At 49.1% G+C, this 27,563-nt stretch overlaps 1 protein-coding gene across 1 annotated transcript; it reads right to left on the bottom strand.

Annotated features, from left to right (window-relative positions):
• Positions 1-1,955: 1,955 nt before the first annotated feature.
• Positions 1,956-27,563, bottom strand: LOC144124223 (phospholipid-transporting ATPase ABCA3-like). The gene is made up of 10 exons (XM_077656869.1): positions 27,477-27,563; positions 23,216-23,456; positions 22,015-22,481; positions 19,590-20,140; positions 15,523-17,835; positions 13,699-13,827; positions 8,166-8,508; positions 6,587-7,195; positions 4,447-4,744; positions 1,956-2,311 (listed from the first exon to the last, which is right to left on the bottom strand). Exons 2-10 carry the CDS (start codon positions 23,450-23,452, stop codon positions 2,021-2,023), a joined length of 5,238 nt encoding a protein of 1,745 aa, XP_077512995.1. The 5' UTR covers positions 23,453-23,456; positions 27,477-27,563; the 3' UTR covers positions 1,956-2,020.

Genomic DNA, 27,563 nt, shown 5'->3' with positions numbered 1-27,563 from the left:
GTCCGCCGAGATATGTGAGACGGTTACGGTGCCATTTCCTTTTCTCACAAACCAAACAAAACAAGTGAGCCGACGGCGTTGACAACTTTGCAAAAGCCGTTCATTTGCACGAAAGGAAAGGCGCACAACCGGCTCCGTGGGTCAGTGGAGTCCCCAATCTCGCTTTCATGTACGTGGCATTGGTCTCCAACTGCAAAAGCCTGCTTTGATTGCGTTCCGCACACTGGGTAGTCAGCGCGCACTCCCTGCCACCCTGGGAGGTGGCATGCAGTTAATGGCTGATTGCGAGAGATTGATCACCAAATGAACGCTGCGGCCTAGCTATTGCTGCAGTGCCGCATGCCAGCCACAACGCTGTCAGCGCTAATGCATTCAGGCCACATCTCTCTCACCACCGCCACATGTATCAAAGCACGAATGAGGCGTCCGCATATCCAGGTAGCCAGTTATGCGCCCTTCCTTTACTCAAAGCCACCGCTGTCTAGAACATTGTCAACGCCAACGCCAATAATGTGGATTAGCTGAGCTAATCCACATTGTTTTTTTTCTATCACTCTCAACGACGCCGACGACCACGCCGATTTTCTGCGGCACGAGCTATCGCGTTAACAATGACGTTTAGAGCTCTAAGCTAATTCAAGCCCTCAGCACCCGATAGTCACATCTCATCTTACTAAGCACCTTCACATCCTGCACTATGCCAAGATGCGCGCACAATACGAACTCCCATTTTCAATCTTCCACTTCCTGCAGACAAGGGAATGGAGGGTGGTGCTCGTTATAGCGTACAAGACGAAAGCCAACGGTTACCGAGACCAAAGAGAATAGAGGATGCCTTTTTTGTAGTGATAGCGACATTACGGTAGCATTTCGAGCCTTCAGCGTGGCGGCGCCGTCACGTGGCTGGTCCCGTGGTGCGGAGCAGCTGCCGACGGCGCGGCGCCGTGGCTGACCACGTGGTTCATCACGTGGTTTGTCACGTGACCAGCCACGTGGTACGGAGCAGCTGCTGCTGCCGGCGGCGCGGCACGCCGGTGAAACCGAGCTGCCACAGCTGTGCGCATGCGCCCAGCGAAACGGAGCGGCGAAAGACTGGCTTTGCAATTCAACTGAGCAAGTTTCACTCGGCCAGCTGTAGCTATCGCGTCACTCCAGTTTAACCAGAGCTAAATCTCACCAATGGGAGATTAATAAAAGCAGAAAAACCACATGCCACCGGCGAGATCATAGCCCACGACTTCCGAATTTCGCGTCCGATGCTCTCCCAACTGAGATACAGCGACGGCGGTCCAATATTCTGCTTAGGGGGTATTTTGAGTGTTCACCAGCGCAGCCCTCGTCTATAGCGACGGACGTAGTACGTCCTGTATTAGCGCAAGTGCCACGTAGTAACGTGGTCGAATGGCGAGGGCGGAAGCAGTGCGAGAACCATCTTATGCTTCCTATGGCATCACGACTGCCAGATTGCAGGCCCTTTTTAAGTCCACTTCCAGTTCTGCCGTTTCAGAAAGAAGAAATTAATTATCAGCAGAATAGTTCTAAAATCCCCCCACCCCCCGCCCTGTGGTTCCTTGGCCATAGTCCCACCACGGCCTGGTCTCTTGCTTGTTTCTTGCCTATATTCACTGCAGTGCAGTGTGCAGCCAGTCTGTGTACAGACTCAAAAATAAAGCGCCCCTTCCAAGCCGTGCAGTGGGGCTCAAGGAGCTTTCTCGGACGGTTGGGAACGAGACAATCTCACCTTGAAGAGTGTAGGAAGGCACAACGAAACAACGCAGTCCTGAAACAAACCACTTGGGCTCTTAACAAAGTGCTCACGTGAACGACAGCAGAGCGCCTCTGGACTACAGCGTAAGTGCATTCCTCTTTGCACACTCATGCCTGAAGGACACACACACACACGAAGCTCAGGAAAATGACCTGATCGGTAATGAGCCGCTTTTCTGTGGCTCGGGTAACAAACGCAGTAAGACGCGTTCGTGTCCAAGTCCTTGGCGAACTGGGCTAACCACCGCGTGCGTCACGACGAGACAGCGGGGCCCTTGACGGACGCCACCTGGTACTTGGCTATCTTCAAGATGACATGCTCCAGCGTCATCTCACTCATGAGTATGTCGAAGACATACTCGCCGAGGTGGTGCTTCATGTCGGTGAGGATCCGCGCCAGATCTCTCCACGGCGGCAGCTTCTGGACCTCGTACTCGACGAAGGCCGTCAGCTGCCCGCTAAACGTGGCCGCGGGCAGCGCCGACCTCACTGCTCCGTCGATGGCCTTCCAGGCAGCCGGGTTGTTGTAGGCCTCAGGCTTCAGCTGTAAACCACGCACAGATGCCGGTTTCGCGCCTGGGGGCACTCTTTTGCACAAATAAGACAATCTCACAGTGTACAACTGTGCTGGTCTTTGTACTTTGTCAGATTATAAACTGACTTTTCGGCGTTTAATCTGAGAAATGAAATGCGATATATTGTCGTGAGAAGCATCGCCCGCCGTGTAAAAGGCCGGAATGTGTCAGCCACTAAATCCGAAGGAAATAGAGTTGCCAAGTGCTTGCGGATTTGTAATGCTGCTTCATTGAGAGGATTTGTACAGCTGCTACAGCTTGCGCCGCTAAGCTTTGCGACATATATGCCGCTCAAATGGGCGAAATCGCGTTAACTAATCGTACAGAAAAAGGAGTGCGCTTTTTCGCAGAACTTGGGTTCTAGTTGGTCCCCTACACACGCCAAAGGCAGTGGCGTATCGATGGCTGCCTAAAAATATTTAATAATTTAAACAATGGGTGCCTGAGAAAACGACGAAAATTTAGACCGCTTTTGGATGAAATAATTGAGAGCAAACACGTGCAAGCGCACAAAAAACACAAACAGACGAAGAAAGAGACTGAGACACCACGAGCGCTTACTTCCAACTGAAAACTTTATTGACAGAAACAGATTAAATCCGCCTTGCTGCATGACGTCATCTGACCGCGCTGCCGACCTCAAATGGCCACACTCAGAAAATTAATTTCTTTGGCTGTCAGTGCAACAGATGGTGCGCTGACGCATGACAGACCCGATTTCCTAATCAGTTCCGCTTGTATTATTTCTCTTACATCCTGGCATTTATGCTTGGCTACTATCTTGCACGCGCTGAAGAACGGTTTGCATGGCTTTTTTGTTCTTCTCAGCGCAGTCATAGCAATGTACAGACAGATATCCGTCCCTGTGATTGCCTACTTTCCTCCTGTGCTCAAGCTGTCTTTTATTAAGGCATCGGCCAGTTTGACCTGTATACCTAGAGCCGCAGGAAAGTGGAATTTCGTAAACCACACCAGAAGCACATGCCACAGAAGGATCAGGGTGTTTGATAGTGCATGGCTCTTTAGGCTTTTGGAAATGATTAGTCATTTTGACCAGCTTTTCAGGAGCAGAGAGCACCACTCTGACGTCACTGCGTTTCGCAACCTTCTTTAGGCGATGCGAAGTGTTATGCAAGTACGGAATTACCACTGTTCGGTTGGCATTTCTGTCACTAGGGTTCTTATCCATTTTCTTTGCTTCTTTCAGCATCCGCTCGGACACAGATACAATAAGGCTGATCGAATACCCGGCTGACTCGAGGCGCGTCGCCTGCCTGCCAAAAGCCTAAAGAGCCATGCACTATCAAACACCGTGATCCTTTTGTGGCATGTGCTTCTGGTGTGGTTTACGAAATTCCCCTTTCGTGCGGCTCTAGGTACATAGGTCAAACTGGCCGATGCCTAAATGAAAGACTGCTTGAGCACAGGAGGAAAGTAGGCAATCACAGGGACGGAAATCTGTCTGTACATTGCTGTGACTGCGCTGAAAAGAACAAAAAACCACGTAAACCGTTCTTCAGCGCGTGCAAGATAGTAGCCAAGCATAAATGCCAGGATGTAAGAGAAATAACAAGCAGATCAGAATAGGAAAGCGGGTGTGTCATGCGTCAGCGCACCATCTGTTGCACTGACAGCCAAAGAAATTAATTTTCTGAGTGTGGCCATTTGAGGTCGGCAGCGCGGTAAGGTGGATTTAATGTGTGTTTCTCTCAATAAAGTTTTCAGTTGGAAGTAAGCGCTCGTGGTTTCTCAGTCTCTTTCTTCGTGTGTTTGGTTTTTTTTGCGCTTGTACGTGGTTGCAATGCACCAACTCGCCCAACAGTCCGTGCACCTGATAATATTTTGTCTATAGGTCTCCGCTCTCCTTCCCACCTCCCTCCATCTATAGATAACTAGCCTCCGGGTGGTTCCCATGGCAACTACGTACCAATTATGAACTGTCCCCAGTATCAACTTATCAACTTTAACCAATATCTGTAGAAGGTTCAGTGGTAGCGGGAAATCCATCTTTTATATTACGAAGAAAATATGTTCAGCCACCAAGGGCAGCGGCGGAGGCCGTTCTGATAGTAAAGCACTATCATGGTGCATTTGCTGCACTGACCTTAAGCTTGAGGACGAACCCTCGGCAATGCCTGGACTGCAACTCGGCCAGGGTGCCGATGCTGCGGAACAGGCCGTCCACCAAGATGGCCATGCGGTCGGACATGATGACGGCGTCGCACAGGCTGGTGGTGACCAGCAGCACGGCCGACTTGCTCAGCTGGCGCAGCACGTGCACCGACTTATAGATGGTGCGCTTCGCGAAAGGGTCGAGGCCGGTCGCCGGGTCGTCCAGCAGCAGCACCGGAGGCAGGCCCACGATGGCCACTGCCACCGCCAGCTTCCGCCGGTTGCTTGCGCTGCATCCGACAACTCGCTACAGCTCTCTTGGAGTATGCGTGCGTGAAAGCTGGGTCTACAGTTCGTCCTTTTCACAATGGCATTACTGCACTGTCTGAATCGGGTAGAAGAGAGAACTACTCGGTAAACTCATGCGCAGCCCGAATTACAGTGCACTTGTCAGTTTAACGCTCGGCGACCAAGCTGCGACCCTTCCATACTCGGAAAACCCAAGGGTACGCTTGTAACCGAGGTGCTTGAACAGTGATAACTCACTTTATGATTACTTTCATTTTTTTATTTTAATGCTCCTTCATATATGTACGTATCATTATAATGATAACCCTTTAATACGCACTATGTTTTATTGATAATTTATAAATTCCCCCCCCCCCCTTTAACAAAGCTTTCATAAAAGCGTGCGTCAAGTTTATACTCCCAGCGAACTAGTGTCACAGAAATGACTAAAACTAATGCATGCGATTCACAATAAGTCAATTCGTGTAGGCAAATCTAAATACGTCTCCCCACTACCTTTCAGTAGGAGGGAACAAAGCAGTAAAATTAGGGTAATTAAATGGCGCAAAAATTGCATGAAATTCTCTTTGCAAAAGATATCTGAATGGAACGTCTTTTACCAGCGGATGTAGTCGCAAATGACGGTGTCCGCTTCGCTCAACTGATCAATAATTGTAATTGACAGAGTCAAACAATATTGCACTGTGCTGTTGATATGGCTGGTAAACTTGGTTTGAACTTGAGAATGCATCGTTCTATAGTCACCATGTCATCGATGTTTTAAAGCGAAACCATTATACGGCTTATAACGGCAACGAAACCAGATGCCTAGAAAAAGTGGCATCTCAAAACCCGCGCGAGCAGGCAAAGGAAAATAAAATTTCTTCCGAAGGTGCGGGGAATTGAACCCAGTACCTTTAGATTGTGAGGCGAGCACGCAACCCTTGGGGTACAAGACTGCGTTGTTGTTGTTGTTGTTGTTTTTGGCGTACAAATGTGAACCTAATACATGCCTTGTCTTACGACTGGATGTTAATGAGTAGGTCTGTGATTAGAAAGGAAGGTGGAAATTTTTTTAATCTTTTAAAAAATTACAAAGGGAATAAAAATTCAAAAATGCTTTCGCATTCAAAGCACGTGAGTAGAATTAAGTGCCTTCCGTAATTTTTGTCTCTGGCTGTTTGTATTTATTTTTATGTGCCGTAATGCTTGAGCGCTGCAGGATATGCGGTAAATAAATAAATATCAATGGCTCAAAAACTTCATGAATTTACGCATGGCGCGCACTTACGCGTTCATGACATTTCAGTCCTTTCTTGAAAAAAAAAACAACCTAATTATGCCCAATCAATATTTTATTTATCACCCGACAGACACTGACTCGAAAGATGCGGGTTCGACCCCGGCCGCGGAGGTCGCATTTCGATGGAGGCGAAATGATATAGAGGCCCGTGCACTGTGCGATGTCAGTGCAAGTTAAGAACCCAGCTGGTCGAAATTATCCGGAGCCCTCCACTACGGCGTCGCTCGTACCCTCTGTCACTATGGGACGTTAGACGCCATATAAACCTTCCAACCAACCAAACGAGCAAGCAGCAGCTTTGCTTTGCTATCACGTGGCGAAAGCCACTACGCCTGTTAGTCACCCCAGAGGAAGCGAGGAAGCGACCGAGTTGGTCTCGAAACGTTGGGCTTTAAATTAATTATTGTTTGGTGCGAGTATTTTTCAACTTTCATTTAAAACTCAACCAGGCGGATTTCTGTCGTAGAATTTCTCGATCACCCAGTGACGCATTTATGTTTTCCTGAAGGGCAGCACCAGGGAAGAGTTTATTCACACCCACCTGCAGTTGTCGATGGTGTCATCTGCGACATCGGCCAGGTTGAGCAGTGCGAACAGGTGCTCCACCAGCGTGGCCCGACTTTGATGCTGCACTCCGCGGATGAACGCGTACAGCGTCAGCGTCTGACGTACGGTGAGCCGCCCGAGGAAGGTGTCGTAGTCGGGGCAGAGGCCGGTGCACTTCTCCCAGCGGGCCACGTCTCGATGTGACACGTCGCCGATGTAGGCGACGCCCCCGCTCGGCGGCTGGATGCCCGAGAGCACGTCCAGGAGGGTGGACTTGCCGCTGCCCAGCATCCCCAGCACGGCAAGCGTCTCGCCGGGGTCCACGTGGAAGCTGACGCCCCGAAGAGCAACCACCCGGTCGTAGCTCTTCTTGAGGTCCAGCGCCAAAAGGGTGGGCTTGCTGAGGTCGTGCCGCTCGAGCACCTTGTTGACGTAGTTGCGCTCGGCCATGACGTCAGGAGAACCTTCCTTGGCGGCCGGCTCCTCGATCTTTTCGGCAGGCGCAAACCAGTGACGCATAAGGGCGTGTTCGACCAGGACGAGCAGCATGAGACAGACGAAGCCTTCGACGAACATCACCGTTAACTCCATCATGGCGCCGTCTCTGTGGAGCAGCAAGCACGAATGAGTTCTGAGCGCGTTAAGTCTCAAACGAGCTTTATTTTGCGTTTGGTTTTATGGTGCGCAAGCGGATAAGGCTATCATGCGCCAAAAACAGGGTCATAAATGTTTGCTCACATCAGTTTACACAAGCTTCTTGTTAATAATACGTCTCTATGTTGCATTCCTTACCAAATGCGTGCGGTCGCAACATTAGGCAAAGCACCCAGGATGCGGAAAACAAAAATGAAATCAGTGTGGAATAATAAATGTTCCGCCGTGAAATTACCGCAGAAAAAATTTATGGGCGTTCGGTTGGATTGATGAGGAGGGAATGCGATAGCATTCTTCTCTTGGTCGCCAATCTATTCCAGTTCGGAGCCGATTGTCTTTCTCTCCCCAATCTATTCCAATTATGATTCTATTCCAGTTCTGACTATGCAGCTACGCAAATCATGTCACATTGATTCCGGTGAGTCCTCGTACCACCATCAGCGCAGCGGTGAAGTGGTTAAACGATGCTCCACGGCACCGATATGTGGATGTTTCAAACAAAGCTACCGATGGGGTTCGCGAGACGCAGGTTGCTCTTACCGAGCAATTCGAGCAGGAACAGCGCCTGCAAACCTCATTTTTGAGCAGATGGTTAATCGGAAGGTTGTCTACTTAGCACTTTGGCCTTCTTTTGTCTGCGTAATTTGCTTCTTAGTCATAGTAATTTTTGCCCACTCATTCTTCTTCCGGCATCTCCTCCTCTCACCTTCAAGTGGAGAGGGGAACGATTCAAAAGTGCCACATGGAGAGGGGGAAATTCCCCTAAACACCACCTGCCATGGCTAGCACGTGGAAGCTTCACACAGACGCCGCGGTGCCAGGACACTTTTCGCCTTCATGGCCCTCCTAGTGCTATCGCATTAAAAGCCGAACCAATGCCCGCATCAGCCACGGATAGTGTTCTGCTAAAGCCGACTCGCCTATGGAACGAGGTGGTCGACAGCGGCTCCACCGAGGTGCGGTTGCTCTCGTAGTAGGTGGCGCAGCAGTAGCGAAGGCCAGTCATCATGATGGCGGCCTCTTCGGCACTGTTCCGCACGTAGGCGCACACGTCGTAGATGAGGCCCGTGTCGGACGTGTGCGAGCAGTAGGCGTTCTCCAGGGCCAGCTGGATCACCTTGACGTGTGCCCACGAGGCGCTGAAGGGCGGGCAGAGGTAGAGGAGCCAGAGCAGCGGATCCCTCGGGTGCTCTGTGCTAATCAGATCCTGACCGCGCTCTGCCTCGACCATGTACAGTTGGTATCCCAATGTGGACACGACACCTGCATGCGCGAAAACAGCAAGTTGTATCCCCAGAGCTCGAAAAGATGCGTTGCTGCTTCCGCTCATCACAGCTAGACGCGGACGGGACATGCTCGCACTTGATAGGCGCCGGCCTCGCTAAGAGATGAGGAGATGAGGAGCTGAGCTAGTTGGCATATAGGTGATGAAGGAATTAATCGAAAAGGCGAACGACAAAAAGATAGGCACACACCATGAAGCCGTACTGACAAATGTGATTAAAGCACAGCTACAGGAACACTCTTGCTACACTCCATTATTACAACACTAAGTTTAGCACTTCCTGTTGGACTAGTTGCTCTTCCATGATATTTGACGAACGGGGATGGAAGCGCTAACATCCACGTCGTCCTTCTGATTGTCCTTTGTCTTTTTACACTGGTTCATCAAAGACGTAAGTTGACGACATAATAATAATAATTATAATAATTGGTTTTTGGGGAAAGGAAATGGCTCAGTATCTGTCTCATATATCGTTTTAACAGGGTGAAGTTTGGGTCACTGACCAAGTCAAAAACAAACGAAAATGACGTTTCGGGTCCCGTACGGGACCCTTGTTCACAATAAGACTGTCAAAGAAGAAGGCGGGATTATATAGTCTTCAGGATTGTTCCTAATCTTTTTGCGTAGATATGATGAAAGGAGCCTTGATTCCTGTTCAAAGTACCCTTCGTCGTCTGGATGACTAATGATTCTAGATGCAGTCTTTTCAAATTATTTCTTTCTGTGGCTACAATCTCCGCCTCGTCCCAGGCTATCTCTTGGCCAGTGTTCTGCACGTGCTCGGCGATAGCGTTCTTTTATGCGCGATGGTTCCTTACGTCGCCTTGATGGTCTTTCATTCGTCGCTGGAAGTTCCCGGTTTCGCCGATATAGACGGATGTGTAGTCATTGCAAGGAACTTGGTAAACCACACCAGGAAATTTGGCGCGAGGCAGGGGGTCCTTTACGTTCACAAGTTCGGCACGTAGCTTGCTTGTTGGCACGTGGGCGATGTGCACTCCGTGCTTCCTGAAGATTCGGGAAAGGGTTTCACTGACTCCAGGTACATAAGGAACAGCAGCACGCTTCATGGTTTTTGCGCTTCCATCTCGTTGTCCCCTCGTGCGTTGCAAGTTTTTAGACATATTGTTCACAAGGTTCCTGGGGTAACCGTTACGCTCGAGATCCCTTTTTATCACCTTAAGTTCGTTGCTGAAGCTTTCCGGGTCTGTGCAGACATTTCTTGCACGGTTCAGTAGTGACGAGATAACTGATCGCTTGTGAGCCAAGGGGTGGGGCGATTCAAAATCGAGATATCGTCCGGAGTGCGTCGGCTTTCGGAACACGCTAAAACTTAAGCGGCACGCGGCACGCTTGACATTGATGTCCAAAAACGGGATGCTGCCATTCATTTCCTCTTCCACGGTAAAATTTATAGACTTATAATTTATAGAATTTATAAAGGGTCCCGTACGGGACCCGAAACGTCATTTTCGTTTGTTTTTGACTTGGTCAGTGACCCAAACTTCACCCTGTTAATATGCTTCATCCTGACCAGACGGTATTCCGTCGAACGTTAGACTACTCATATATCGTTGGACACCTGAACCGCGCCGTAAGGTGATGCTGAATTTTCGGTGCTCACAGAGCGCGACTGAACCGTACGCTAACTCCAGGGGACGCGATGTTTCAGAGCGAAACCAGTGGCTGAGCAGTAGTGGTAAGAAAATGACTGCGCGTTGTTTTCCATTTTATCCACTTTCAGCAAAACTGCACGGAGGACAACATCGGATATACAACTTTGTTCGCAGTGATATCGCATTGGCGAGAAAAGTGGACAGTGCCAGGACTTCCCGCCTCCGGGAGCATGTAATGATCAGAGGAAAGGGGCACAGATTGTGACAAAGCAACGATGCTGCGAATGTAGGCTGCGATAGAGAAGACGTCTCTCACTTGAGCGCACTTCTGGAGCTCGCCCTGCAAGTTAATCAAGCGAACTAAAAAGGCGTTCTAACATCATTTGTGAATGATGCAGACTTATTTGCGCTGAGACCCGCCGCGATAGCTCATTGGCTTTGGAGTTATATCCCGGCAGTGGTGAACGTATTTCTACGGAATGCAAAAACGTCCGTGAGCTGTGTGATGCAAGCGCACGTTAAAGAAACCCAGGTTATCCTCGAAGAAGCAACGTGGCTGGGCCACCTCGGTCGCTCGACCTTTCGGCGGGATCACAACCTGCCCATCGGATTGTGAGCAAACTGCGCACCATGGCAGGTGGCAGTTAGATTAATGAATGGTCACGAGAGGTTGCTCGGGAAGAGCAACCTAAGTCTCACAAGCTCCGCGGTGTCAGCACCCTTCGTCTCAGGGAAGTGGCGCATCGCTTAACCGCTGCAGCACTGCGCCAGGAGTGGTATGGGGACTCCCCAGGATCAATGAATGTAAAGTAGAGTATGACCGATTCCGCATATATGGACATTTGCCCATTAACGCTATCTCCTTAAGGCAGAGCCTAAGTGTTCCCTCCAGATTTTTTTTTGTGTTAGAATACTGGTGTAGAAATGGAATTAATGGTTAAATATCGAATCTTGTCGAATGTCTGAAAAAACGACATCCCGCTCTGAAGAATTAAGGCTCATCTGTTGCAACTGAAATCTTTCACGAAAGCCACTGGCTGAGTGGCAAGATTCAAGAAAGAATTGCGTTGTGCGACTGCTTTCTATGCTTCAAAAGAATCATAGAAAGTATTTATACTTCCGATCGACGACTAATACCTCTGTCGAGCGCACAAGTGCACTTACGGGAGGTGCACTCCGGCACCTTGAGTGACGCTTTAGGCACCGCGGTGATAAAAAGAGAGGCACAGTGTCACTCGTAAGGAAAATGGCGACGAACAACAGCGGGAAAAACAAGTTTTGAAAATTGACTGACGTACCCGCCGCGGTGGCTCAGTGGTTAGGGCACTCGGCTACTGATCCGGAGTTCCTGGGTTCGAACCCGACCGCGGCGGCTGCGTTTTTATGGAGGCAAAACGCTAAGGCACCCGTGTGCTGTGCGATGTCAATGCACGTTAAAGATCCCCAGGTGGTCGAAATTATTCCGGAGCCCTACACTACGGCACCTCTTTCTTCCTTTCTTCTTTCAATCCCTCCTTCATCCCTTCCTTTACGGCGTGGTTCAGGTGTCCAACGATATATATATATATATATATATATATATATATATATATATATATATATATATATATATATATATATATATATATATATATATATATATATATATATATATATATATGAGACAGATACTGCGCCATTTCCTTTCCACAAAAACCTTTTATTATTATTATTATTATTATTATTATTGACGCGGGAGCACGCACACACAAAAACGAATGATTTTTAAAGGAAAATAATGAACAAATACAAGAAAATCAAGACGACGCTTGAGCTATGCCATAAGAGGAAATGGGATAGCGCCTTTATGTATTTTTTAATTACTATAACATCAGTGCACATCCTCAACACACCGTACTGTCATACACACCACAACGCGTTCACTTGGTGCCCCTCTAACACGCTTGAACGAACGACTCTGTAGCATACGCGGATCTTTGAGCCGGATCTTTATAAATACGATGTAATTTTACTTCTTGGCCTGCACAGCATTTGGCGAAGCAGGATGGCTGTACGACACTGCGATGAAGATGCGCGGTCTGTCCGAGATCACTTCAAAGAAAACATATTTAAGCTGGGTGAAGTGTACAAGGAGCTATGTTTTGGAGATGAAGTTATCGACTTGACGGAAGAGTTGTGTTCCTTGAAACAGTTTTGATTTTCTCACGTGGGTGAAACGCATGTCCGCTCTTGAAGTTTGAGAGTGTAGCGCAGAACATGTTTGCGATCTGTTGTAAACTGTCGAAACAGGCAATAAAGACAAAAAAAAAGACTGTAGCATACGCGTTGCGTGCTCGCCTGGCATGCAGTGGGCCTGGGTTTGAACCCCTATGCCAGTGAATTTTCTTTCATTTGAAATTTCTGGCAATGTTTAAGTCACGTCTCTGAGGCCTTCCTCTCAATCATCCTCAATCGACGGCACTTCGACCGAACGAACAGTATACGCTATCGCGTAAAAATTTAGGGGGCCGCTTTGTTCAGCTAAGTGCGGTGAGGAGAAAGCCTTTAGCGCGGTATTGCTGCTTGTGTCACTGATGTGTGGTCAAGATGCTGATTAAGTACACAATACTTTTCGAATCTTAAATGCTGGAGAGACACTGGGGGGCGTTTGAGAGGCATCCGTCTGATTCGGCCCCTTACTGCAAACTCTCCAGCGTCCTAGACGAGGAGAACTACATATTAGTTGGTAGGAAGTAGCGTAGTCGTTGGCACGCTCGGCTGCGGAACGGAAGGATGGTGGTTCGAGTCCCATCGTGCACAAAGGTTTTTTTTTTCATATCGAGTTGCTGAAGAGCGTAACGGAAGGAGGCACGGACGGACACGGTCGCTAGCATGAGCCATTAAAGGCTTTCGCCTTAAAAGCCAGGACCAGCCAAAAAGAGCTCCTAGTAATAATAATAATAATAATAATAATTGGTTTTGGGGGAAAGGACGGCGCAGTATCTGTCTCATGTATCGGCGGGCACCTGAACCGCGCCGTAAGGGAAGGGATAAAGGAGGGAGTGAAAGAAGAAAGGAAGAATAGGTGCCGAAGTGGAGGGCTCCGGAATAATGTCGACCACCTGGGGATCTTTAACGTGCACTGACATCGCACAGCACACGGGCACCTTAGCGTTTTGCCTCCATAAAAACGCAGCCGCCGCGGTGGGGTTCCTAGCCTATCAAGAATTTTCACAACAAACATGGCGGCGCACCGAGGAGTTGCATCGGATCTCGTTCCTTTGGTAGGGTTGTTTGGTATGAAAATCTAAGAAACCTTTTTTTTTTTAAGAGCGTTGCAGCCTGTAAAATAAACTCGTCAGTGCTTCTTTTGTACATTCCATTTTGTGCCTTTGAAGTGGCTACTGGCGAGGCTACATATTCGGCCAGCGAAGTGTATTCCGTAAACGCACTCTCAGCGGAGTTCACTCGGTTTAGCTCTGCAAGAGTACATTTACGGCGAAGCGCACTTATCAGGGGTATTAACGGCAGTTATACTATAAGGAGAAATGCGGAAATTAGCTAGGTACTCACCCGTGAAGAATGTCAAGGCGTTCACCACCAAGAAACCGGAAACGATGGAGTCCGTTAAAAATGAGTAGAAGTAGACAAAAGGCAGCATACTGTGCATGTGCATCACGTGGATAGCGATGCTCATGATAGCTGGAACAAAAAAGAATAAATTTGATCTTAAGCCCAAGGAAATAGAAAAAATTGAAATGGGAAAATTGTAAGGTACTGTCAAGCAAATATTGAAGGTAACGGTCTATTTTCTTATATGTAGAAATATCTTTCTTTTAAAGTGTTTCCATCACAGGCATCGAACAGTTAAGACTGCCATAGAAAACCAATGTGAAACTCATTTGACAATAGCAAAAACGTTAATAGAAAAAAAATAGAAGGCTGCCGTCGGGTGATCTGCGAATATATTGATCGTTATAGTGAAATCTTACATTTGCGTTCATAAACAGTCTCCCGCTCAAAGATGATTTTGTCCAGAATTGTTGGGTATGGCGCGGGCAGATTTTGAAAGTATTCTACTCTCGTGGCATATAGAGGCAAAAGCCATAGGCGCAAAAAGATTTTTTTTACAGACTTTAATCCGAGCCCCCTGCAAATTGACATCAAAACTCTTTGCTAGCCTTGTCTGTGTGAAGTTTAGCGTCTTACGGAAGCTCGACAAAAAAAAAAAAAAATCCGAGCAACACTTAAGCTCCGCCATAAGGGCATGACGCGATAGTGTTAATGGCTCTATTAAGCGGCCTAGGTTCCTCTTTGCATATCACTTCGACGGACACTGTCGGACAAGACACAGAAGGCCTCCCTTCAAACAAGGCGAACGAATCTACCTCGGTGGCCTAGGATTCAGGGCCAAATGGGCGCGGAATCGATAGCCATCTTGCCCCGATTTTGCTTTCAGTGTAATTAATTTATTTTAATTATTACGAGTCATAATGGCATTTGAGTCAAGTTGCGACTTCATATTCACAATTTAGGTGCTATTTTAATCTCTTTTTCAATCCGCCGCTCCACGTGTGACGTCACTAACTTTTCGAACAACTCGCATTTTCTCGCAAGCCGCGGTGGCTCAGTGGTTAGGGCGCTCGACTACTGATCCGGAGTTCCCGGGTTCGAACCCGACCGCGGCGGCTGCGTTTTTATGGAGGAAAAACGCTAAGGCGCCCGTGTGCTGTGCGATGTCAGTGCACGTTAAAGATCCCCAGGTGGTCGAAATTATTCCGGAGCCCTCCACTACGGCGCCTATTACTTCATTTCTTCTTTCACTCCCTCTCTTATCCCTTCCCTTACGGCGCGGTTCAGGTGTCCAGCGATATATAAGACAGATACTGCGCCATTTCCTTTCCCCCAAAAACCAATTATCGCAAGCCGCCGGCGTCGTCGGATTTTCTACTGAACAAGAGCCTGAACGCTGTCGCGTTAACGATGCAGGCGACAACTGTTCGCAACGAGAATTCAAGAGAAAGGGGATTATGTACACTTGACAAGAAATTAGTAGTGTGCACGAAATTGTACAGAAACTTTCTCCTCATGGGGAGCGTGACAAAACTTGGAAATAATCCGCACTTGTAGGGACAGATATTGAGAAGTAGATCAGCATAGCTCTCGTTTGTAGACGCACTCCAATTGTTCCATTACTTAGAATCTTTCTCAGTATAAATAACTTCTTAAACATACTAGCCCAACGGGGACAACATGAGGAACCAACTAGCTCAACAGTATGCCTTTGCTTTTGTCTTTCTCAAGGCACTGCTTCGACCTTGTGTGTCAGGACTGCGGCGTTCGGACATAACCTAAACCGTCTGCCTTAAATTAAGAATAAGAAGAGATAAAAGTTACCGTAGCTGCGGAAGTACTCGTAGAAGATGAAGGTCGGGAACAGCATGCACATCAGGCCCACGAGAGCGATGAACATGTCCCAGACGTAGTTGGCCAGCCAGTACATGGCTGGTGACACTCCCGACACGAACTGCATGCGCTTCGAATTGCTGACGCGGTCATCGATGGGGAAGAAGATGAAGCTGGCGGTGGCCACCGAAATGGCCGCCGGCAGTAGGATGAAGGTCATGAGTCTCAATGACACCATGTTGCTGAGGTCTTCGGCATACTTCGCGTTCTCCGGGCGCCTTGAACTGATAAGCCTCTTGCCCCCTTTTAATGGCCGAAGCACGGCCAGCACGTTGTCGCTGGAGTCTTTTGTTATTTTCTGCAGCAGTGCGGTGGAGATAACATTGATGGACAACGACTGCGTGTGGAAGGAATCGCCGCTGAACCACGCCACGGCTTTTCCCATTTTCGCGTCATTCTTGTCGGCGACAAACTGGGCCCCGAAGAGGTAGTCGCTGTGGCCGCCACGCTTCCTCTTCTCATGGGCAAGCAATGCTTCAAAGTTCGGCACTTTGTCCACGGCAAAATCTTGGGACTGGATGTATTTCTGGTACCCGGCTTCTGCTACGTCCCTTGACCCGTCATCGAAAGTGACGAACGCTTTTTCGGATTTCCGGAAGGAGCTCAAATCGTAGGCAATGTTGTCTGCAGTGAATGGTACTGACACCTGAGGTCCGGTAGTGGTCTCGAACTCACCGCGTAAAGTCAGGATCACTGTGGGCACGATGAAGCAGAACATAGGCAACGCCAGGGTCTGCCAGGTGTAGTGACGCCGCTTGTAAATCATTGCCACGAACAGTTGTCCCAGACCGGGCTTCTCCGGTTTGAGGTCGTAGACTGCCTTGACATGTTCCTGGATCTCTATGGACGACTCGTACTTCTCCCCACCAGCAATTATGCCGCCTTGGTCTTCCGTGAGCACGGTCATGTTGGCCCCGCTATAGGCGACATCTTCGGTAATGCCGTATTTCTTGTCGGGACCTCCGGGACCCGCGGCACCCCCGAGACCCCCCGCCATACGAGTCTTGTACTGATAGTCACCGGAGTCCATTTCCAGTACGATGCGAAAGAAAATATCCTCCATTGTGACAAAGCTGATTGTGAAAGATGTGATGCCGAAAGCGGCTTGGTTAGCTTCTAGCCCTTTCAGCGCAGTCGCCACCGGTGTGTAGTCATCGTGGTGTCCAAGACCAATGGCCGCGAAGGCTCTCTGGTCTTGGAGGACGCGGGCTTGTGGTATGGTATGGCGAACGTTGGCTAAGACACCTTTGCCATTGAACTGGGGACCTTTCATCACTCGTACAGTGTATCCCCAGCCATAGCGCTTCTGTATAAAGTCGGTGGTGCCGTAGCACTTGTGGGCGGCGTAGCCCAAGACAGCAAGCCTGTCGGCTCTTCTGTCAACTTCGTACACGTTTTGCGTTGCTGCAATGATGCACATTGTACTTTTCAAAGACATTAGAGCATTCCAAGCTGTATTCCTTGCCGCTGGGACCATCCTGACCATGACTTCATCCATGACGAGAACCTTCGGGCAGGTCATGAGTGCAATGGCAAGGCTCAGGGTCTTTTGCTGAGATCTGTCCAGTTTGAAGCACACGGTGTTCATAATTGGCTCAAGCTGTAGCATGTCTCGCACCTTAGCCAGCTGGGTGTCCAACACAACGTACGCCTCGTGCCTCATTGAGCCAAAAAAGACAAGGTGCTCGTAAACCGTCAGCTCGAGGAAGAGCACGCTGCGTTGCTGGACGTAGGCGACATGCTGTCTCGCCAAGGCGGTCTGAAGAGCCATGTCGTATCCAAACACGCTTACTTGGCCAGCACTCGGGGGCAGAAAGCCCGTGAGAATTTTGCACAGGCTTGTTTTCCCCGCCCCGCTGGGAGCCACAATACCCAGGATCTCCCCGTTGTATGCCTTGAAGTTCGTGTCACGCAGAACGTGTCTCTGCTTCCCTTCGTACTCGAGCTGGCTGACGGTGACAACGGCTTCGCCGGGCGGGTACTTCTGGAAGTGGTATCCGTCGGGTGCTTTCGGTTCAATTACCTTCACGCTACCCTGCGTGCCCGGTAGCCAGTAGCTAGTGGTGAACGGAAACCACGGCTCCAAGGGAACGCCGATGGCATAGGTAAGCACATTGCCGAAGTACCAAATCATAATGGCGACCAAGATTGTGTAGGCCAGCATAACGATCCAAATCTCGGCCATTTTCACATTGTCCAAGCCGAGAACTTCTTCGTTCACACTTCCGAAAGTGTACTCCTCGCCTGAGAGATGAACAAAGATGAAAATGCAATGAAAGGGCTGCAACACATGAAAATGCATGCAAGTGCCATACTTTGCTTCTAGCTCATCGATATGGAATTTGAGTTTATTTTAACATACTGCACGACAATGGTTTGGTCCAAGCAGGAGAAGCTTCATGTGAATACAATATAGGTATACAAAGCATGATGAAACTACAAAGACTTGATGACATGCATTATATGACACTATATTATGAAATTATTCACCATTGTAAAGAAACAGTACAGTTAATATAGAAGGTATAAATTTAACTCCCTTAAGTCATCTCTCTTGTCGAGTCCACCCTAGCTGTGAAATTATAGTTGTGGAATCTGCGTTAGAAAACTGGCTCAATAAGTGCATTACATGAGCCCCTTTCGCCCTTTCAGAGCGGTGGCGCTGAGACGGTATTCTACGCAGGTGGGATACTTGTGTGAAATATAGGGTATAGTCACTTCATCGCATGTGCGTCCCGGCATTACGTGCACAGCTGTATCTGTGCGGTTTAGAATCAGTGCGAAAAGCAACGATTAAGGGCATCAGCTTTTATGGGAAGAATATGGCCCCGGAGAAACGCCCCTACTCTGGCTGGGCAGCACAATTATTTAAAACAAGAAAGCATGTCATGTTCCTTCCCTGGGACGACACTAGCAGTAACATTTGTTTCAGCTTGTACAGTGTAGTGGGACTGCAATGAATTTCCAGACTTCCCGTCGTCCTCCGGGGGTAAATGGAAAGGAGTAGGTAATAATCTTATCTCTCGCTATATAAGAGCGGTAAAGCGGATCGTGTGGCTTGAATCATAGAAGAGGCGCCTCACCAGGGCAGAGAGAATTTGCGTGGACAGTACTGGCGCCGCGCTTTCTTCCGGGTTCTCAAAAAAGTAACTTCAAATTGGATGGCTCTGCATAATTTCGACCACCTGGGGATCTCAGTTGGAAGCCAACAGACACCAAAACAAAGCTATTGAAGGACTCTGCCGAAACCAGGGAGCATGAGGGATGTTTTTTTTAACTTTTGCTGCTGATCATTGGAGATTAATAGCGTAATTATTTTATCGCTTAGTATAACTGATTATAAACCGGAAGAAAAAGCAGCCACATTCCTCTGGTGGGATCCGAACCCACGAACCCAGCGTTTCGTGTCCCCGGCTGGTCGAAATTATTCCAGAGTCCTCCACTACGGCACCTCTTTCTTCCTTTGTTCTCTTAGTCCCTCCTTCAACCATTCCCTTACGGCGCGGTTCAAGTGTCCGCCGAGATGTGAGACAGATACTGCGCCATTTCCTTTCCCCAAAATAATAATAATAATTAATAATTGTTTTTTTGGGAAAGGAAATGGCGCAGTATCTGTCTCATATATCGTTGGACACCTGAACCATTTCCCCAAAAACCAGTTTTCAATTTTCTGTGTAAGCAAGCCAACCGACACCGAAACAAATCGATTGAAAGTCTCTGCCGAAACCAGGGAGCATGAGGAATGTTATTTTTAACTTGTGGGGCTGATCAATGGAGATTAATAGCGTAATTATTTTATTGCTTAAGATAACTGATTATAAACCGGAAGAAAAAGCAGCCACATGCCGCTGGTGGGATCCGGACCCACGAACTCTGTGTTTCGTTGTCCCCAAGTGGTGAAATTATTCCGGAGCCCTCCGGAAAATAAATAAAATAAAATTATTTTTCCGTGCAGCACGCGTTGTAAAGGTGTGACATAAAGCGAAGAGAAAGCTCACCTGTAATGGCCGCGCATCCTATGATTCTAAAGCACCAGTGGAGGCCCATGCAGGGCGAAAATGCGGTCAGAAGCTTTGTGGTTCGACCCAGGGTGATGTATTCGCCAGCGTAGCCGTCGAAATCTTCAAAGGCGTACCAGGGTACCAGGTAGGCTGTCAGCCAGTAGCAGAGGGCGAATAGCACCGCAGCCGTCGCATTTCTGAAGAACAGCGACACCAGCATGGCCTTGAGGATGTACATCACGGTGAATATGACAAATATGATGACGACCACAAACTTGTCGATGCCCATAAGGTAGGTCTGGGCGTGTTCGCCGCTTTCCCAGTTGGGAGCCACCAGCATGTGAGTCAGATTGCACAAGACGGCAACGAGGCCGACCATCATGGAGGCGATGAAGTGGCCCAGGAAATAGATGGCGCTGTTCAAACCGACGAAGCGCAGTTTCTCGCGCATGCCGCTGTGGTGTTCCTCGACGAGACGGCCCACCAGGGTGCAGAAGGGGATCATGTAGCCAATGCCAGCTCGGAGAGCAGTGAAGCCATAGCGCGATCTGGAAAAATGCAGAGAGCGAGAAGAACAACGAAATTGAGTTCCAAGAAGGTAGTGAACACGACAGAGAAAGGGGGGAGGGGGGGGGGGGCTCTTTGACAGAAGGTGACTGCGATATGTCATCGCGACAGGACAGAGACGAAACAAACTTATTTGGTAGACGATCACGGTATGTCATGCTAAAGTCCGGTTGACAGGTCCAAGCATGCAACCCCAGCTTACGTATAGAATTGTCCGACTCATTTTGCTGCTCCTGGCCCTTCAAGGATGGGAATACAGGGGCCTTCGCCGGTTGTGGCGGGGGCTCCCTGCCACAGGGGTATCTGTTGTGCATGCCGTCGCACTCGCCGCTTCGCTGATTAGACTACACTGCAGTTAGATGACGGCTGTTGGGACGCCATCTTCTAGGGACCATCTCTCGGCCTTAACGACGACGGAACTTCGTCTAATGGGACTAGTAAGGCTTTCGCCTTAATAATGTTTATGAAGTCGAATGCTCATATTATTATAATTTATTAGCTATTTTGTGTACCTTGCCAAAACCATGTGCATCACTTGTGTTAGCCGGCGTTGTGGCGAAGTGGTTACGGTGCTGGGCTGCTAACACGGAAGACGCGGGTTCGATCCCAGTCGCGGTGGTCGAATGTCAATGGAAGCGAAATGCTAGAGGCCCGTGCACTGTGCACGTCATTGCACGTTCAAGAACCTATCAAGAAATTATCCGGAGGCGTCCACTACGGCGTCCCTCATAGCTCGAGTGGCTTTAGGGTGTTAAAACCTCATAACTAAAACTTCTGTGTTGGTGTTATACTGGTCTGCCTGCATTTGTATACTGCAAAAATCTTCATTCTTTATGACAGTGGCCATTTTAACCACCCAATAGGCTTACAGCAGGATTTTGTTAATAGCACTACCTAAAACGGTATCAATAAGAGCTTAACGGAATAATGGCGCAGATCAAGTGACAGGACAGCAGGAGAGCACAAACACACACAAGCGCCGTGATTATGTTCGTGATTAGATTAGGTTTTAGCTTGTGCCGTCCCGTCTTTTACCTCTTGTTTTTTAATAATAATAATTGGTTTTTGGGGAAAGGAAATGGCGCAGTATCTGTCTCATATATCGTTGGACACCTGAACCGCGCCGTAAGGGAAGGGATAAAAGAGGGAGTGAAGGAAGAAAGGAAGAACAGGTGCCGTAGTGGAGGGCTCCGGAATAATTTCGACCACCTGGGGATCTTTAACGTGCAGTGACATCGCACAGCACACGGGCGCCTTAGCGTTTTTCCTCCATAAAAACGCAGCCGCCGCGGTCGGGTTCGAACCCGGGAGCTCCGGATCAGTAGTCGAGCGCCCTAACCACTGAGCCACCGCGGCGGGTTTTTTCCAGTTAGTCATTTAAGACAGGGATGTTCCACGTGCTGCGGTAGAGCTTATTGCTCTCGTCATGTTGTTTGCCTTGTGTGATATGATGATTTGCCGCTTCGCACATCGCGTCCATGTGCATCACTGTTTCATTATTGTTCACAGTTTGGGCGTCTTGCTTGGTATAAATTCGGCATATTGGCAGCCAAACAATAAAGTTGTAAGTGGCGCTTGTGTGTGTTTGTGCTCTTCTGCTGTCCTGTCACTTGATCTGCGCCATTATTCCATTAAGCATGTCTGACCAACTTGCCCAATCCTTTACGCTTCTTAACCAATAAGAGGTCCAGTCAGTACCTGCATTTATTTCTCGCAAATAGCACATTGCACATAGTGTCTGGAAGTCTCGCTGTCAGTTATTCAAGCAACGAGTGCCCATTCGCACACGCCGTACTAATTAATCTTAGCGACCTGGATTTGCGACAGCAGTTACGCTTTCCCAACAATCACTCACCTGACATCCTTGGGATAAGGGCCCTCTGGTACCCGGTTCGTGACGATAGTGTACTGGCGCTCCTGTGAGCTCAGTTCCTTGCGCACTATGGTCATGTGCCCCTGCGCTAGCGCCATCTGCAAGAATGCCACCGACTCGCGCTGCGTCAACGTTGACGGCAGTGGCTCCAACAGCTTGATGCTTTTCGCGCGCTGCGACAGGTAGCGGAAGTCGTCGTACAGGCTCACGCGGAACTTGAGATCTCTCGGATAGCCACTGGCCAGGAGCCGCCGATTGGACGGCTCGAAGGACAAGAGCTCGACTCCCACGATGCGTTGCTCGGGTCCTCGCTTGGGCACAGGCACCACACGTTTGAACACGTTCGCCATGGCTTGCATGTTGGAGTAGCCCCTGGTCGTCGGTGGCTCCGAGGGAAACGCAGTCTTCATCAGCTTTTGCGCGTGTTCGGAGTTTGGGGTGTACATAATCTGCGAAAACATGTGGAGGTATGGCATTAACGGATATACACACACGCACACAAAAAAGAATCGCTGAACCTAGGTCACAAGAACATTCAACTTCAAAATTGATTCGAAGAAAAATTTTACATGGATGATGCTACCCTCCTATTCACTAGAAAGGAACGCCTCTGGTGCTGGACAGGCGCTCTCCTCCGTCCGTGTGCGATAACCCTCCCCCGCGGTCTTACCCGTGCAGAGGAGGTTGTGCTCCGGAGGATCCGGGTCGGGGTTGCCCTCACTTGCCGTCACACGGACATGCCCTCAATTTCGCCATTTATATCCCCGCCTAGGGCGTCCATTCTGCAACTCACAAGACACTGAGGCTGACATTCACCACTTGTGGGTTTGCCCGGCGCTGAAGCCAACGAGAATTCGGCACCTGGCAACAGCGGGTCTCCCGCCGAACAACACGTCCTCATATATTGCTTGGAAGCAGGGGCTACACCACCGCTCCCTCCTCGCGTTCATTAGATCGGCCCACCATTTTTCATTCATTTAACACCCCCACTCCTTTTTCATTCTGCATCCCCACCTCCCTTATGCCCTGAGGTAATAAATAACGTTATAAAAAAAAATAGCGCTAAATAGGCTGTCAAACTTGGCGTAAATGATTAGGACGGAGTGGACAACAGCTGACAATTTCATTACTTGCCCGACACCGTGCTTAATTACTTTTCATGGTTGGCGTGTGATTTTCTCACCAGTTGGGGCGCTCGAAAGACGCTCAGGTTCCGCTCATCATACACACTCGCCGCCGTGAACCGTAGGGAGCTGTTGTCGGATTCGGATGGTTTCAAGTAGGGCCGGTCGTTCTCGATGCCCGCGAAAGACAATACCACGAGGAAGACTTCGGCCAACGCGAGGAAGTAGTGCCGCTTGATGAGCTGCACGAAGACGTCCTTCCATATGATGGCGGTGATCTGCGCCAACACGCCCATGGCCCTGCAAAGGGAAGGATTAGTTAGGTAACTAGTGGAAAGCGGAGTGGCGGACGCACATTAATTCACTTGGCGCAAGAACGACATCCCACTTGAAAAACAGTAGAGAATGTTTTGCCATCACAACAGACTTTCTAACAGTATTTTGAGGCTAGGACTTGTGATGGCAGAAGTACTTTTAACGGCGGAAGTTCTTAGTAATGCGGAATTTAGGATCCTTAATATTTTTGTACTAGGACTTGTTTGGTTTATGGTTTATGGGGGTTTAACGTCCCAAAGCGACTAAGGCTATGATGGACGCCGTAGTGAAGGGCTCCGGAAATTTCGACCACCTGGGGTTCTTTAACATGCACATACATCGCACAGTACACGGACCTCTAGAATTTCGCCTCCATCGAAATTCGACCGCCGCGGCCGGGATCGAACCCGCGTCTTTCGGGCCAGCAGCCGAGCGCCATAGACACTCAGCCACCGCGGCGGCTACTAGGAGTTGTGATGGCAGAAGTACTTTTACCTGACAGCCGATTCTTAGTACTGCGTATTCTCAGGATTCTTAATTGAAACATTTGAACTTCGTTATAACGAAGTTGAAGGAGCCCGGCGATTGCTTCGTTATAGCCGTACCTTCGTTGTAGCCAGTTTTGAGAGAGCTTCAAAGGGCAATCGTCATTCTTTCGTTGTAGCCACTATTCCGTCAGAAACCGTTTCGTTATAACGAGGTTCAACTGTAGCCATGACTTCGTTATAGCCCGTTTTGACAAAGCTTCCAAAGGGAATTGTCATTTCTTCGTTATATTCATTATTTCGTTCTAAACAGTTTCGTTATAACGGGGTTCGACTGTACTACAGAACGGATTGTAGTTAGCCCAAAACGAGAGAATTTTGTCCTATTTTTGGAATAACTCCGGCGTCATGTGAAGCTGGGAGGAAGTGTGTGCCGCACAACCAGTAGACGCAGAAAGACAAGCCTTTTAGTTAGCTGCTAGTTTAATTTGAACAGTAACTCTTCTTCAGCTTCACTTCACCCATAGAACGCATATAGAAGGCCTACTATACGATTTTTGACCACACATTGGCAGCCACGGCTGGCTGCCCGGGGATAGCTAGGGGTCAGCAAAAATAAAATAATCGGTACCATTTGCAACGTCCCAAGAGGATAGGAATACGAAGGACAGCCAGATGTACAGCAATGTCTCGCTACCTTTCAGTTTGCTTTTACCCATAACCGAATAAATAGTTACCCTCAATTTCGAAATACAAAAGGAATAGAATGCGTATTAAGTCGCTTTATTGCTCAGAGTTGTGCGAAAAAATGAGTTGAGGTCGAGGCAGTAAAAGCACGCGAACGGTTCAAGATCGCAAAAGAATTGGAGGGGACAATTAAGCTTCGCCTTAAGGGTACGGCGCGGTAGCGTATTTGGTTAATTCCCATATGTGCAGAAGGAGATTCTCTACTTTACATTGAAAGACCCCCGAGAGTCGTCATACTTCTCCTGGCGCAGTGGTGCAGCGGTTAAGCGATGCGCGACTGCCCTGCAATGGCAGGTGCTACCACCTGCCATCGCAGGTGGAATTTTACTGCCACCAGCCACGGTTGACAGTTTGCTCACTACACGGTGGCCAGGTTGCGATGAATCTGCAACGTCACGTGACCTATATCACGTGACCTGCCTCCTTAGGTTGCACAACGAATCCTTTAACTCTGTCGCGTTAAAACTGTCCTGTCGACAAAGCAAGCCTATGCTCTAGCTCGTCGCGACGTCAAGAATAGCACTAGGTGAGTCTAATGCGCGGACATATACGGCTAAAGGCACACGCGTTAACGTTAGTCTTCGGAACGCGAGCCACAAAAAATTAGCTCCTGTTTAACTACTGCTGAGCCTGGTTAGAGAGTGAAAGTTGCGGTCTATCGGGCAAGTATACGCGGCTTGGCCTCTGTAACGTTGAGTGCGTTCCGCACACTGGGTAGGCAGCGCGCCCACCCTGCCACCCAGCTAGGTGGCAGTTAAATTAACGGTTGATCGCGAGAGGTTCACTCAGTGAACGCTGCGGCCTATTGTACCTCAAATTACCGGCGAAATGAAAGGTCAAATGTCAAATTCAAAGGTCAGAGGTCGAAGGTCAAGTGGTGCGACATCATGGTGGACCACATATGGTAAGGCCTATAGCCACACTTGACCTCGGGGATATCGGCTTTACCTATAGCGTAGTGAAACTTTCGCTTCAAAACCTAATTTTTCTCCGCAGTCTTGAAGCGTGGCCTGACATTATATAGAGTGCACTTTGTACGCTGTGCAAGCAAGACCAGAGCCACCTCAGTTTCATGACTACAAGATAAAATGAAAATAAATAAGGCTTTAATGCGACAGCAATAAAAGCCTCGCGAAAAAATGTGTTATCGTTCATAAAATTCGCCCATTGGTTGGAAGGAACTGACATCACCAGGCGTCAACTGCTTCTAATGCTACCCCATTGCCAACACATAAAATAATAAGGTGTCCCTGTGAATTCTGTCACGGCTTATTCCCCGTTCCGAAAACTTCTTTGAGCACCTGTGCGTATACGGCATTTCCGTGCGGGCATGTGGGTTACCGAGGTGCAATGGCGATAGGATTTCAATCGTACGTAACCTATTGACTAGTCGCACACACTGCAGCAAGAAAGCTAGCTGAGAAAGAGAATAAGGACGCTTCGTCATGTAATAGGCATCTATAGTACACAACTCGGAAAATATGGTTGCGTTTCCTGCAATCTTTTATTAGATGAACCACGCACAAATCAGTTCTCAGAATGACACCCTGAATGTCCTGCCAAGGCCATATGCACGTCACGGGATCGAGCGGCCGCGTGCAAGTGAACGGCTAGGGGGAATAGTTACGGGCGAGACTAATCGAATTGTAAGACGGTTAGGTAAATATCAGAGGGGAAATTGGTTTCGCGCTCCACAGCTTTGTAGAAATGTTTCCCGCTTCGGACAGTTGTGGGAAGTACAGAAGAAGAGTATTCAAGAAAGGGACAGCACTGCATATACAGGCGGCCACCCGAAATAGCCACGCTCGGCTTAGGGCAGGGCTAACGTTAGGGCGGGGCCAGCGGTCTAGCGGGCGAGATTACAGTTTATAGGGCATAGGCCTACACGCGGCTAACGCACTAACGAGGCAAGGCGATGCACTAAACTCTCTACTGGCTGCCAGCGCGACTGAGCCTGAAGAAGCCGGCCACCAGATTCAGCGGCTTGGTTTAGGACGCAGGTAAAGGCGGGTAATGGCTCAGCGAGCAAGGCTATACTGTCAGGGTCGCACACACTGCAGTAAGAAAGCTGAGAAAGAAAATAGGGTCGCTGCTCTAAGAAATTAACTAATGACTGGTTACCGGTATGGGTGAGCCGGAGGCAGCCGTCTACCAGTTGCAGCTAAGCCGCGCACGGCTTAGGGCACCAGTAAAGGTAGGTCGCGGCTCAACAGCGGAGGTGTGAGCCTAGCTAGGGCCAACGCCTCTAGACTGCTAACGCCTAGACGAGGCAAAACGATGCTCTAGAACAGCGTATACAATCGGTCGCCGGTATACAGGCAAGCTGGGGAGAGCAGGCCGCCGGAGAGAGCGGCTGGGCGGACGGTACGGGTAATTAGCGGGTCTGCGTTCCGCTCAGGGCTAACGCTTGCAGTCTGAAAACGCCCCCATAACTGAAATACGATGGGTCAGCCACTCGCGACTGGTTGCCGAGAAGGAGGGTGAGACAAAGGGAGCCGGTTTACCACAGACATCGACTTAGCTTAGGACACGGGTAAGGACGGGAAATGACTGAGCGGGCGGGGCTAGCATAAAGCATAGACAGGCTCTAGGCAACTTGCGACTCGCTGCCGGTATGTGTGAACCCGAGTGAACGGGTGGAAAAGGCACAGCCGGTAAAGGCGGACAACGGCTTAGCCGGGGAAGGTGACGGTTTAGGGCTAACCCCTGTTGAAGGGGCTAACCCCTGCTGAAGGAGCTAACCCCTGCTGAAGCAGTGCTATGAGCAACTTACGATTGCTTGGAAGCGAGTCCTCCAGCGAGGTCCGGAAAGCGCCGTCAGAACACAGCTGCGACAGGCGATGCGCAAGACCGAAGCCCA

Source organism: Amblyomma americanum, chromosome 3 (assembly GCF_052857255.1).
Source record: "Amblyomma americanum isolate KBUSLIRL-KWMA chromosome 3, ASM5285725v1, whole genome shotgun sequence".
NCBI classification, from domain to species: Eukaryota; Metazoa; Arthropoda; class Arachnida; order Ixodida; family Ixodidae; genus Amblyomma; species Amblyomma americanum.
This window is presented reverse-complemented; position numbering and strand designations above follow the sequence as displayed.